General features: G+C 42.0%; 1 protein-coding gene across 1 annotated transcript in view; it reads left to right on the forward strand.

The window, feature by feature from the left end:
• LOC135496670 (NADH dehydrogenase [ubiquinone] 1 beta subcomplex subunit 5, mitochondrial-like) overlaps positions 1–15,562 on the forward strand; it is a 39,557-nt gene that overhangs the window by 19,584 nt on the left and 4,411 nt on the right. The window contains exons 4-5 of the mRNA XM_064786114.1: positions 501–562; positions 14,787–14,893. Of these exons, the coding sequence (XP_064642184.1) occupies positions 501–562; positions 14,787–14,893 (169 nt within the window). The remainder of the gene's footprint in view (positions 1–500; positions 563–14,786; positions 14,894–15,562) is intronic.

Below are 15,562 nucleotides of genomic sequence, written 5' to 3' on the forward strand. Positions count from 1 at the left end.
AGGTCAAAGAGGTCAAATGGCTAAAATTGCCAATTTGAGTGTAACAATGGCACATTTCTTAACCGCTAAAGCTAACAACTTGAAACTTGGTACACATGACCCTCTAGGTCTGTTAACCTCCAACACCAGAAAGTGCCATATCTCGATTATCGGTGACTTGTTTTCGATAACTTTTTGTGGTAGGTACTCCAAGCAGGGATACATCACATGTCATACCGACTTTGGTTTGACCTATATACTATACATGTAGCATGTTTCTTAACCAGGATGAATTCCTAACCACCAAATATCTATGTGGTGAGCACAATGGCCCCTGGCCGTTTCATATAGTACAGAAAGGATTGGCTACCTGGTATTTTACGAAGACATCCGATACAAGTCCTTCATGATGATGAAGTTTGTCAACGATGGGTACCTTTTTATCCAAATTCGTGTGACCTCATATGATTATTTCTTTTTCCCCTTTTGTCCTTGATTATATAACGTTTTTTCCCTTGCAGGGAAAGCAACTTTATCTGAAATACCTGACGGCTATGAACCAAAAGGATGGGAGTATTACAGGGTAACTATAAAATTTGTCTTCCAGCTTGTATGGGACCGTCCATAAAGTACATACACACTAAAAGGGGAGTCGGTCCACAGCTAAGAGTACGTACAGGGGGAGGGGGATTCAAAGGTCTTTGCAACCAAAACGTCTTTTTCCCATCTTCAAAATGAAGGAATTGATACAAAGGTCCAGACTACATTTACTACTAGATTTATTTGGCCTAGGTTGTGACCATGCATCTAATGGACTGGTTTGTCTCAAGCCTAACTTCAACAGATTGATGTAAATGTCCAGACTGCAGTTACAGGTTGTCTACCGGGTTGTGACTCTCAAAAAATTTGTAACTAGTAAGACTTAAAGTGAAACTATGATGTGATTTACAACTTCGCGGAAATACGTCCGTTTTTAATTGTTGATCACAAATGTAAAGCTCAAATTTTCCATTTTTGATTTGATTTATTATAAAATTGCTGTTTTAATCGCGTCAGACTGGCCAACTGCCGAAGACGTTTTGAAAAACCCGCACTAAGTCACGTGACCTCATGACGTCACAACATGAACAAGTCAGACCGTCGAATATTTTCCTATTCGCTCTAGGAAGAAGCTATATCCGCAGTTGTTCGCGTACGCTCAGGAAAATCTAATGAATATTAAATGAGGTCTAATATGTAAAGTCAAGGACTTAGTGAGCCCCCCTTTAGGTCGGGGGAGCACCCCCGAACCCCCCTACGATAGCGTAACGTTTTTACCCTGTACAATGGAGGGGAAACCCCCCCAAACCTCCCATGTTGGGACCATCCATAGTTCCTTCCGACACATTTTTGTTTGGTAAGGTAATACATTGTGATTGTCCTTATTCATGCGCGGCCAAGCCCTAACCGTAGTTCCTAAAATCATTGATTTCTCGGTCCTCACAGTACGTCAGTGTTGATTTAGCAGTGGTTTTGGTAAAGACATGTTTTGTTGGAGTTTCTGAAATCTAGAGCGCTACTAAATAGGCGGCTAGCAAGAAACTACGCATTTACTGTTGTTGCCGACGTATGTGTACACTGAACTTGGGATGTGCGTCGGCCCCGTTTTGAAAAGCCGTCCAGTGCCAGTTGGTGCATTTTTCGCTGATTTGTGCAAAATTCAACATATCTCAAAAGTTCAATGGTTGACCCTCGATTTTTTTTTGATTGTTGTGTAGCGTAAGCAACTGTCTTTCATGGGGGAATGGGCACTGTAAGAATTATTAGCTCACCTCTTAGCAGAGGTGAGCTTATCCCATACCGTGGTGTCTGTCGTCGTCGTCGTCCGTCGTCCGTTAGCAGGGCACGTTTCGTAACTGTTAGAGCTATTGAGTTGAAACTTGGTACACATGTACCCTTATGTAATGACACCTTGGAGACCAAGTTTCGGTCCGATTCGTTTCATGGTTTGGCCACCAGGGGGCCAAACGTTAAAAGTGAAAATATGCAATATCTCCCTTAATAGTAGTCGGGAAATTTTGAAAAAAATATGGTAGGTACTTCTAGCAAAGGTGCATCATATATCCTCCGGGTTTTTGATTTGCCCTCCTTTTCAAGGTCACAGAGGTCAAATAGTGTAAATTGGCCGTTAGGATGTAACGATGGCACGTTTCTAAACTGCAATGACTATTGATCCCAAATTTGGTACACATTTACCCCTTAGTCAGGTAATCTCAGGGACCGAAGTTTGGTCCAATATGATTCACCACTTGACCACCAGGGGGCAAAATCCAAAAACCTTAAAAATGTGATTATTCCTTAACTTCTTGCCCGATTGCCACCAATTTGATATCATGGGTACATCTAACCACCATACAGTATATGTCACACAGGTTTTTAATTTGACCTTCTTGTCAAGGTCACAGAGGTCAAATGGCGTAAATTGGCCGTCAGGCCGTAACTATAGCACGTTTCTTAACTGCAATGACTATTGATCACAAATTAAGTACACATGTACCCCTTGGTCAGGTGGTCTCAGGTACCGAAGTTTGGTGCGATCTGATTTGCCGTTTGGCCTCCAGGGAGGGGGCCAAATCCTAAATTCTTCAAAATGTCATTATTCCTAGTATTACTTGCCCGATTGGCACCAATTTTATATCATAGGTACATCTAATTCTAACAACCATTCAATGTGTCACCCGGGTCTTCTTTGATTTGACCTACTTTTCAAGGTCACAGAGGTCGAATGTACTGTAAATTGGCCATTTTGGGGAAATTGTAATTGCTTGGACCTACATCAAACCTAACACTACATGACATAATACCATGCTCTTTATCCATCTTTCCTCCACATGAGGTGAGCACAATGGCCCTGGCCATTTCATTCAGAAAGAAATGTATAATATTTGTGGTTTTTCGTGATTGTCCACCCCAATTGGCAATATTGCCATTTGGGATGGTGAACAGAGCTAGTAGCAGCAAATGCGACGCTTATGATTTATTTAAAGAAATAAAATGCCCGATTTAACATCCTGCAGAATCACGGGAATCGGGCGTTTCCAGTGATATACGACACAAATGGGTTGTCCTCATGCAATCACTTTGGAAACGCATTTTAAAATAGATGTTATGTCCTGTTAATGGGGCACGTCATCATCGCGTACATTTGGGAAAAACTCCCTAACGAGACCGGAGCAGACGGCTGAAAGTAGTTTAATTATTGGCCGCTAGGGTGCAGAATGTCGCTCACCCGAATTTTTCACGCAACTATAGCTAAATAGAGCTAGTTCTAGTTTGTGATTCATTTTGATACTTCAAATTTGGGCAGAAGACCAATATAACTCAGTTGTCAGTGTGGTTTTAACCAGTTGAATACCGGCGACAACCATAGTCGGTAGCTATTGAAGTCAAGTTTTTACCGCTGCACGGTTTTTTCTGTCGCTGCCTAATTATTTTCTGTACATAATTAGGTATAGCCTATAGTTATTTGATCGGTGTATGGAGTTGCTATGGGTTGTATGAAATGGCATGAGAGCCTCTAGTTTGACCTAAAATGTATAGATGGCGAAACTTTTGATTATTTTTGGCGCTGAATCAGGAAGCCTCTCAGAAGCACATGGCGTGTATCGTGACTTTCTGGATCGTTTCTATTGTATTATTTTACGTTGAATATGAGCTTGTGGGCTAAGTTTGGGGTGGAGGAGGCCCTTTCTAGGATATTAGAGGACTCTCAAGACTATGACACTAGTGGTGAGGAGTGTCTTGATGGGGTCGATGACCTTGATGAAACTGATTTGCAGTTTCCAGCATCAATGGTTCAGGATGATTTGAACGATAACCGGTGTGATAGAGACGCTGCTTGTGATGATGATAGCAGTGAAGAGGAGTGGGCCCCTGAAGACTTAGTTCCTTTAGCACATCTGAGGTCCACCCCAATTGCTGGTCCCACTCCCAGTACGTCCACTAAACGTACGCCTACCGATAGTCTTAGGCCCAGGGCCAGAGTTGCCCGCAAGATCATGCCTGCTGCCGTCGCTAGTACTAGTGCAGATTACAACCGTAGGCCCATGGACATCACTGATGATGACGATGATGATGATGATGATGCCGGTCCTGCTGATGATGGGGATGATGCCGGTCCTGGTGATGACGGGCCTAGTGATGGGGATGATGATGGATCTGATGACGGATCTGATGACGGATCTGGATCTGATTGTGGTGACGATTGGGTCATGCCAGAGCTAAATTGGAGACCGGCGGCGATGGAACAACCAACTGTTCATCCATTTACTGGGGCAGCAGGTGTAACGGTCAACACTAAGGATTTCAAACCTATTGACTATTTTGAGTTGTTTGTTGGGAACGACATGATAGACTACATCATCACCCAAACCAATCTTTTTGCAGACAAATATATTACTGCTCAAGGGGGGGTAGATAATCTGCCGAGGTATTCACATGTCCGGGAGTGGAGGCCTGTTGATAGGCTGGAAATGAGAAGGTTTCTGGGACTGACTTTGCTCATGGGCATCGTGAAGAAGCCTTGCATTCATTTGTATTGGTCAACAGATGGTCTGTACAGGACCCCCATCTTTGGACAAGTCATGGGACGAAACAGGTATCAACTGATGTTGAAGTTCTTTCATTTGAATGAATCAGCCAATGAGCCAGATCGCATCGACAACAACCGAGATCGTCTGTACAAGTTGCGACCCCTTATTGATAAACTCTTCGATGTGTTCCAAAGAGTCTACCTCCCAAATGAGAACATTTCCATCGATGAGTCCTTACTTCTTTGGAAGGGGAGATTGGTTTTCCGTCAGTACATTCCTCTGAAGCGTGCTCGTTTTGGAATCAAGATATACTTGCTGTGCGAGTCCTCAACTGGCTACACCTATCGCTTCCGTATTTACACAGGAAGGGAAGATCCTACTCGAGACCTGGCTAATGATCTACCTCCGCTAACAGCCAACTTCAGCAAAGCAGAAAAGATGGTGATCTACCTCTTGCTTCCCATTCTTGATAAAGGCTACAAGCTTTATGTCGACAACTTCTACACAACACACAGATTGTTCTTGTACCTGTTTCACCGACTGACAAATGCCTGTGGAACTATTCGAAAGAACCAGGTTGACAGAGCCATACGAAATGTCAACATCCCAGCTGGGCAAATTAGAGGGTACCAGACTGGTAGGCTGTTGCTCATCAAGTTGTATGACAGAAAGGTGGTTCATGTCCTCACCACTATTCACACAGAAGAAACTGTTGCTGTGAGAGCAAGAGGCCAACGTCGGGATGAAGCGCCAAGACTGAGGAAGCCGAAGGCAGTAACGGATTACAATAAATTGATGGGAGGCGTTGATTTCCAAGATCAGATATCCTTTTCAAACAGTACCATACCAGCAACTTAGTAATGTTTGTTCCCTATCTCAATTTCTTATTTCAATTCTTTCTTTCCTTGAGGAATGTGCACGTTATCAAACCTTACAATGCTGCCCGAAAGACAGTCAAATGGTACAAGAAGCTGGCGTTCCATCTCATCCAAGTTGCCCTTCTGAATGCCCATATTCTGTACAAGAAACAGGGAGGAAACCAAGCATTCCTAGCCTTCTCTCATGAGGTAAGTTTATGTCTTCAAGGATGTTATAAAAAGGAATAATATTTATCACATTATGTCACGTTTTTTACTTTTTTCCAGGTTATTGGGTCCCTTATCTTCCCCAACCCAGACGATGCTGGGGCGGCTGCCAATGTCAACAGAGTTGAGACGATTGTAAGGCTGACAGAGCGCCACTTTCCATCCAGGAAACCGGACAGTGATACTTGGAAGAACCCAGTGGCAAGATGCAGAGTGTGCACAAAGAAAGGCGTCCGATGTGCGACAAAGTTCATCTGTGCGAAGTGTCCAAGCCAGCCCGGGTTGTGTATTACGCCATGCTTCGAACTCTGGCACACCAAACATGACTATGCTGCTGAGTAAATACTCTCTTGACTGTAAAACTTAGAGATCTAGAACAGTTAGTTTCGCTGGCAAAGTGTGTTGTGGACTTGAAAAGGAAAAAAATCGGCTAAAATCTGGCCAAAAATCACTTATCAATAACCAATTAATCGCTAATCAATAACCAATCAATCAGTATTCATGTTTATATCATTATGTTTGATCATATAGGCATATATGTTGAGTATCCTTGCTTCAAAAGTCCAAATTCAAAGGACAAAGGTTGATGTTATAGAACGTTGAAAATCTCGATAAGTAGTGTTTGATTATCGATCAATATCGATCAGTAACTGGTCATATATAAATTTTTACTTGATCTACTGTTCATTGACAATAAAGAGAAGACATGTTTTGCAAAAAAATCTGTTTTTTTCCTGTCTATATAGAAAATGACAAAAATCAATCACATCGATATTGGTGATTGATCACCAATTTACAGATATGAACTGGCAACCAATTCCAATCGATAGGCCTGTCGATTCCCTTCACGAAAATGTATAGTTTTTTGGGTGTATCACCAAAAACCTAATTGATATAATTTTTTGAAAATTGGTATCATAATTCTGAATAATTACTACAGGTAATGCAGTATAGACGCGTTCGAACGGTACCGGTAGTCAAGAGGTTAAGCAGGAAAAATGTATTTGTTTTTCTTAAAGTGCCTTTTTTGGACGGGTGTGTGCGATTGATTTGTTTATGTCACGTGACCTCGACCATGTCGACACAAAATTGAAATAAACCACCCTTTTCTGTCATTATTTAGGACGGATATTTCCCTCGTAAAAATATCAGTATAATTAATTGGCCAATTTCTTAGGCATATGTAGCGAATTCCCATGAAGATTTAAATTAATTTCAACCAATGGGATGGCAACCACCACCGGAAGATCGCGGAGAAATCGTAAAGTAAACGGAGTTAATTGAGCGCCATTTTGAAAAACCAAAAAAAATTGATTGTAGCCTATGCAACATTGCAAGTTACTCTCGTCATTTCTCGTCATTATACTCCCGCACACGCGTGTATCTTAAGAGCCCCCCTAAGAAGGGGGGCATAAAAATAGTTTTAGGAATACCATTATTATGACGTCAGCGATGAAATTTCCTGGTTGGACTTAGGAAATTTATGATGAAATGATTAGGACTGTGGACATGGGGGGGAGGGGCCGTCCCTTCCCTTACTTCGTTACTTCGGGATTTTTTCCAAATGTGTTGGAAGACTCCCAACGGCAGACGAATTTGGAGTTGGTTCTCGAAGTTGTGTTCCGGCGGAGCATCAGGAGGAGAAGATGAACCACCAGCTGGTGACCTCTTGACTTGAACTTCATGGTGACGGCCCGGTTCTTTGATAGGGTCAGGCCAGCGGAAAACCCCAACACCTTCAGTTTTACTGGTGTTGCCGCAAAACATTGCAGCACAACGCCACTCGACAACCCTTTTCTTCTTCTTCTCCATAATCATCAGTTCTTATCGTGTATATATTGTGTAAGGACAGGATGGAATGTCAATGGTCAATGACAGTTGTAAATAAACGAATGAGATTTTTTTTTCGTGGGAATGTAAACCACCGCGACCACGAAAATGTTCATGTTGTGACGTCATCAACGAAAACGTCGTCGGCGTAGCGCGATTTCAACGGCATCGGAGCGAGCCGTCCGGGCGGGATTAAAACCATCAATTTCTAGAAAATGTGCATTTCGATTCGAAAACCTTACCGATTGATGAGAAAGTGACGTAGTCATTTGTCAAAAACAGCTAAAACATTATATGGTGAAATTTGACACGAGTTACCCTTTAATCTCTGTAACAACCTTCAAGTTTTAATCACACTCATTATATGAAGTTGTGTAAACAATAAGATGGATCGAGCAAAGCCCCTCGTGTTTTTTTTTTTTGGCACGAGACCATCTTGGAATAGCTGTTTTGTGACGGAAGATTTATTAGACTGACCCAGGAAACAGAAGTGAGCATCTTTACATTCAGCTGAGCCCCCAGGCACTTTGCTTGGTTCGTCAACCAATTGACCCTGGAAATAATTTTGGCCCTTTTTGGCTCACCGTAGGGGAGTCTATACAATACCGCAGTGTCCGTCGTCGTCGTCGTATCCTGTTTCAAAAACAGTGGCACGTTTCTTAACCGCTAAGCCTATGAACTTGTAACTTTGTACACAGGACTCCCTTGGTCAGATGACCTGTGACACTAAATTTCGGTCCGATCTGATTCTTAATTTGGCCACCAAGGGGCCGAATGTAGATATCTAAAAAGGGTGATATCTCGCTTATTAATGACTTGTTTGGAATGAAATTTTTGTGATAGGTACTCATAGCAAGGATACATCATATATCATACGGGTTTTTAATTTGACCTATTTTTCAAGGTCACAGAGGTCAAATGGCGTAAATTGGCTGTTTCAGTGTAACTATGGCACGTTTTTCAACCTCCACAGCTATGAACTTGAAACTTAGTACATATAACCCCCTATACCAGATAACCTCTGGTGCTAAATTTCGGTCTGATCTGATTCTCAAATTGGCCACCAGGGGGCCGAATGTGGATACCTAAAAAGTGTGATAATTCGCTTATCAATAACTTGTTTTCAATAAAACTTTCATGGTGGGTACTCATAGCAAGGATACATCATATATTGTACGGGTTTTTAATTTGACCTACTTTTCAAGGTTGCAGAGGTCAAATGGCATAAATTGGCTGTTTCAGTGTAACTATGGCACGTTTCTCAACCGCCACAGCTATGAACTTGAAACTTGGTACATATAACCCCCTATATCAGATAACCTTTTGTGCTGAATATCGGTCCGATCTGATTCTCAATTTGGCCACCAGGGGGTCGAATGTGGATATCTAAAAAGTCTCGCTTAAGTATCTCGCTTATTGATGACTTGTTTTCGATAAAACTTTTGTGGTAGGTACTCATAGCAAGGATACATCACATGTCTTACGGGTTTTCAATTTGACCTACCTTTCAAGGTCACAGAGGTCATATGGCGTAGATTGGCCGTTAGAGTGTAAACTATGGCACGTTTCTTAACCAGTAAAGCTATGAACTTGAAACTTGGTGCATATAACCCCCTACATCAGATAACCTTTGATGCCGAATTTTGGCCTGATCTGATTCTTTATTCGGCCACCAGGGGGCCATAATGGAAAAAGGAAGAAGTGCAATATCTTGCTTATTTGAGTGAATTGTTTTCGATAAAATTTTTATGGCAGGGACTTCTAGCAAGGATACACCACATGTCCTATGATTTTTGGATTTGACCTCCTTTTCTTGGTCACAGAAGTCAAATGGCGTAAATTGGCCATTAGAGTGTAACTATGGCACGTTTCTTAACTGCTGAAGCTATGAACTTGAAAGTTGGTACATGTAACCCCCTACATCAGATAATCTCTGACACCGAATTTTGGCCTGATCAGATTCTTGATTTGGCCACCAGGGGGGTCAAAACTGAAAAAGTAGGACGTGCAATATCTCGCTTATTGATGACTTTTTTTTGATGAATTTTTTATTGCAGGGACTCTTAGCAATCACACGATATTGATCTTGTTGATGTCATAGACAATTATTGGTTGGATCATAAACTTATATATACTGCCCTGTCTTATTACTTGACATCAATACACATCTAAAAGTCTTCATGCCAGATTGTGTTCACCATATTCACCTCTAAACTAAGCATGATCCTGCCTACTAAAAGATGTATACGGTGAGCACAATGGCCCCTGGCCGTTTCATTCAAACAAAAAAGTAGCGCCTTATAGGCCAAAAGATATGCTAATCCACAAACTTACTATGGCTAATTTAGATTTTTCCTCTGCACAAATGAAGCCTGTCTGTGCTTCACAAAATAGGCTCTAAAGCAAAAACCACTAAACCAAATCAGGCGATCTTGGTATCATGAAAATTGGTTCACATGACCCCCCCTACGTCAGATATCCTCTGACGTCGAATTTCAGTCTAAGGGCCATTTCTTAGTACTTGTTTTGTGTCGGACTGGACATTTTCAGGGTTTTTCCTTTTTAGCTCACCTCTGGGGAGCTTATACGACACCGTGGCGTCCGTCGTCATCGTCGTCCGTTAGCGGAGCACGTTTCGTCACCGCTAGGGCTAGATGGCTAAAACTTGGTGTGATGGTAACTGGGCAATATGCCCCGCCGTAGTTTTCTTTTTCGCGATATGACCAACTTTCTGGCCTCCAGGCGGTCATCTTGGTAATTAGTTTTTAGCTCACCTCTTAGCAGAGGTGAGCTTATCCCATACCGTGGCGTCCGTCGTCCGTCGTCGTCGTCGTCGTCGTCGTCGTCGTCGTCGTCGTCGTCGTCGTCGTCGTCCGTCGTCGTCCGTCGTCCGTTAGCAGGGCACGTTTCGTAACTGTTAGAGCTATTGAGTTGAAACTTGGTACACATGTACCCTTATGTAATGACACCTTGGAGACCAAGTTTCGGTCCGATTCGTTTCATGGTTTGGCCACCAGGGGGCCAAACGTTAAAAGTGAAAATATGCAATATCTCCCTTAATAGTAGTTGGGAAATTTTGAAAAAAATATGGTAGGTACTTCTAGCAAAGGTGCATCATATATCCTCCGGGTTTTTGATTTGACCTCCTTTTCAAGGTCACAGAGGTCAAATGGTGTGAATTGGCCGTTAGGATGTAACGATGGCACGTTTCTAAACTGCAAGGGCTATTGATACCAAATTTGGTACACATTTACCCCTTAGTCAGGTGATCTCAGGGACTGAAGTTTGGTCCAATATGATTCACCACTTGACCACCAGGGGGAAAAATCCAAAAACCTTAAAAATGTGTTTATTCCTTAACTTCTTGCCCGATTGCCACCAATTTGATATCATGGGTACATCTAACCACCATACAGTATATGTCACACAGGTTTTTAATTTGACCTTCGTGTCAAGGTCACAGAGGTCAAATGGCGTAAATTCGCCGTCAGGCCGTGACTATGGCACGTTTCTTAACTGCAATGACTATTGATCACAAATTAAGTACACATGTACCCCTTGGTCAGGTGATCTCAGGTACCGAAGTTTGGTGCGATCTGATTTGCCGTTTGGCCTCCAGGGAGGGGGCCAAATCCTAAATTCTTCAAAATGCCATTATTCCTAGTAATGACTTGCCCGATTGGCACCAATTTTATATCATAGGTACATCTAATTCTAACAACCATTCAATGTGTCACCCGGGTCTTCTTTGATTTGACCTACTTTTCAAGGTCACAGAGGTCGAATGTATTGTAAATTGGCCATTTTGGGGAAATTGTAATTGCTTGGACCTACATCAAACCTAACACTACATGACACAATACCATGCTCTTTATCCATCTTTCCTCCACATGAGGTGAGCACAATGGCCCTGGCCATTTCATTTGCCTTTTTGAAGCTAATGGTTGTACGTAGAGTGACAAAATTTGATGGTGGGTGTATCTAATAAGGTTAAATGACATATCACCCGGGTTTTTGATTTGACCTACTTTTCAAGGTCACAGAGGTCAAAGTTCACTAAATCACCGATAGGTGGCACGTTTCGTTTCTATTTGAGGGAGAAGGTTCTAAACTTGTGAGGACATATATCTAGGGACCCTCTATTCTACCCCAAAAATTTGTCAGGCCAATACTCATTCCCACCAAATCCATCAGGGGCCAGCAAGGTGGGAGGGGCGGGGTTACATGCTTCTTATCTCAGAATATCAGGGCTAGGTGGAGGGACTAGAGATTGGTACTTCCATAGTGCATGTATTTACACCTCCCGTGGCACGTTTCTTAACCGCTAGAGCTATCAACTTTAAACTCTGTACACATGACCAGGGCCCATATTTATCAAGCAGCTTAAGTTAGGAATGCCTAAGCTCTAAGTACCATACTTAGGTTGGAATTCATAACTGGACTTAAGTACCTACATAGCTAAGTAGTATACTCAAATTTAGGTATGGTGCCTAGATGTGTCCAAATATCAATTCCAAGGGTGTATGTCACATTTCACAGGCTTTTTATGTACAGTCCTTCAAAAAAGTAAATGGACACACAAAAATCAAATTTTCTTGAAAACGGCTGGTGATAAATCGATGCGGTTTGCTGCATTTGATAGGGCATTTAGTTGTGCATCATGGTATCTACCACATAAAAATTAGCCATTTTATCTAATACCGACTTTTATTGATTTACAAAAGGCCCCAAAATCAACTTTTTCGTTTCCGATTTTTTTCGTACTTTTTCTTGATAGGATGAATCACCATGATGAAAAACCCACGTCCCCATCAAGGTGATGAAAATATCTTGTGTTAATTGGTGGGAAAACAGCATTTTATGTCAAAATTTTGCACCTTGTTTATTGACTTTGGAATTACTTTGGAGAAACCCCCTGGTGATCTTCACCACCAAGCCTATTGAATTCGAACATGCTAGTGTATTGAACCCGGTCACACGCTACAAAATTTTGAATTCAGTTTTTGTGAATAGGCCCGATGAGCATGTTGAATGTCAGCAATTTCAATATAAATGGGATGTTCATTTCCTCTTGACATGCAAACTAACGTTTTCTTGGAGTGGGTTTTGAATGGGGGTGGAAATGTTGTTAACATTAGTGAGGTTTCGCAACCACCCGTTTAGGCCCTACGACGACGTTTATCTATTGTGTGAGTTTACCCGAACAATAGATAAACGTCGTCGTAGGGCCTAACCGGGCGGTTGTGAATACTCTCTAATGATGTATTGTAAACGCGAGGGTAAAGTAATATTGGTGAACCCATTGTCAAGCTGCCAAATCCAGGCCTGGGAGAGCTATTCATAGGCATATTAAACAAGGCCATTGAAATGGTGACATGATTCCTGTTGTCTGGGCCAGGTGAATAATATCAAGGGGGCATCTCCGCAGTAGAAGACCGGGTAACAAAACCCTTTTGCACAAATGGGTTAATAAGTTGCAGATTCAAGTGAAAACTGTGGAATTTCTTACTGTGGATTGGGGATGGTTCTAGGTCGAGCGCCTCAATGACCACGATGATGAACTGTGTAATATTACGATTCCGAGTTCATCTTGGGTAAGGCTTTGGTGATAGGCCTATACTAACTGTGCATGGGCCGGTATCCACTAGTTTAGAGCAGTATAGACGCAATGGATAAGTCGACAAGAAAACCAAACTTTACAGAGGCTGAAAAGCTGAGATTAATGGAAGAATATGAAAAGGAATTTGATTTGATTGTATCCAAATTTGGGCCGAACGTCACATCTCAGAAAAAGCACCAAGCATGGGTTCGAATCACAGAGGCAATGAACGCACGGGCTAAAATAGTACCATAATCAAACCGATATCTTTGATAAAGTTCAAGATTCCAATGGATGCACTATGTCCCGAAATACACTTTCCCGCCTCATAGCGCGCCGCCGATTTATGTCCATTTGCGCCAACAGCATTAACGCAGCCATCTCGAAGTAGCTTCCTTTACGAAATTATTAGAATTTATGTTCTAAAAGCCAACGCACTTAGACTTAGGACACACCGACAGGTGTCTTAGATTTAGGGGTGGATTTGAGTACCATACTTAAGGTAAGTAGCTTGGAGAATTCCACTTAGGTATAGTACTCAACTTGGGTATTTTATTAGGTACCATACTTTGACTTAAGTAGCTTGATGAATAGCTTGATGAATGACCTCTGACAGTCAATTTCGATCCGATTTGAATCTTGACTTGGCTACCAGGGGATCAGAAGTGGAAACCTAAAAAGTGTGATATCTCTCTAATATGAGCAACTCGTTTTCGATGAAATTCGGATTTCGATGAACTTGAAATTTGGTACACATGACTCCCTATCGCATGTAACCTCTGACATCGGGCACCTAAAATGGCAAGAAGGCGCCAATAATACACGCAGCTTGCAAAAAAACTATTTATTTCGCACGCCTTCAACTTTCATCACTTGACCACTCGAGTACGATGGCGGAGAGCAAAGCCAAAATAGACTCGCCAAAATAAATCGGTGTTTGTTGTCTTTTGACATGCAACTGCCCAATTCCATCTCTCATTGGCTCACCGTAGGGGAGTCTATACAACACCGCTGTGTCCGTCGTCCGTCATCGTTGTCGTCTGTATCCTGTTTCAAAAGCAGTAGCACGAGCTATGAACTTGAAACTTTGTACACAGAACCCCCCAGGTCAGGTGACCTTTGACAATGAATTTCAGTCCAATCTGTTTCTCGACGTCGCCGTAACGTCATTTGCCTCACATTAAATTCAGTCGTCGCCGAGTCAGGAGCTCCTGACTGAATGCAATGCATAAAATGCAATGGGTTGTGGACAGCGCGGCCAATGTTTGGTCTGTCACAGTGACAAGGATTTTGGTTACAATTCCATTCTCCGAAGTTAACATCAATACTGTTGTCGGGTCCATGATACAAATATCATCATATGAGCAGAGCCCTATCAGTCCCTTGTATCACGGCCTCGAACCTGGACTGATACGGTTCTGCTCATATGATAACACCTAATGATATCTTAATAAATTGTGGGTGGAAATGGAAAATAATAAAAATAATCATTGGGGATGAACCACAAGAGCTTTGACTTGAAAAACAGGCAAAAATTTGTCATTGAATCTACGCTATTACACTCCCTCTGGAATGATGTGACCCTTGATATTTAATGGACGTTTTCGTAGAGGTTTGTTTGGGCACTGATCAGTCTTCTTCCTCATCATCATCCTAATACACTAAGTGCAGTCTTCAAATTTACTGATAAGTCAATTTTTAGTTAAAACTTTGTATTTTCAGCACCCTATTGAACGTTGGTTTGCACGATATTGTTATGAGGATATGGAACTAAGCTACGAGAGGTTGATGCATAAAATAAATTATGAAGACCAAAAAAGAAAGGGAAGGTATGTACATCCATCCTAGCACTTCCAGGGAATGGCACTAATTAACGGAATTGCTGTAAAGGTCCCGACTGCATCTATCTACTGGACTGGTTTGTCACAACATGTCACAGGACTTGATGTGAAGATCAAGACTGCATTGACTGGTTGCACCTATGTTGAGACCATACATGGACTGTACTAATTTGTCTGAACTTCAATGGATAAGATGTTGGTCCAGACTGCATTTATTGGTTGTCTACTGAGTTGTGCCCATGCATCTTCATGCATCTACTGGGTTGTCACAGTCCAAAGAACCATCGGAACTAGATGTGTAAGATGTATATGGTCTCAACCTTCAGCTGGTTATGTGTGCAACCACATTAGTGGAGCTCCCACTGAGGCAGATAGGCCTCTTGTTTAATGTTAACTGTTGTTGGAAAACTGTTTTCATAATGATCCAAAATCCCGCCCCATTGATGCGATCCAGAGGGGATAAAGGTGCATTGATTATTTTGAGACAATAGATTTACATAATAAGTAATAAAGTATTTTGGTGTTGAAAATCAAATCATTTTGTTGTGTTTTTGTTGACGTGACGAACAGCATCTCGACATCGGTCGTGCTGATCATTTTATACGGCAGTCGCTGTTCTTGGTCAACAGCGTGTTCTACAATTTTGTGTTCTCGTTC

The sequence above is a fragment of the Lineus longissimus genome, chromosome 12, assembly GCF_910592395.1.
Source record: "Lineus longissimus chromosome 12, tnLinLong1.2, whole genome shotgun sequence".
NCBI classification, from domain to species: domain Eukaryota; kingdom Metazoa; phylum Nemertea; class Pilidiophora; order Heteronemertea; family Lineidae; genus Lineus; species Lineus longissimus.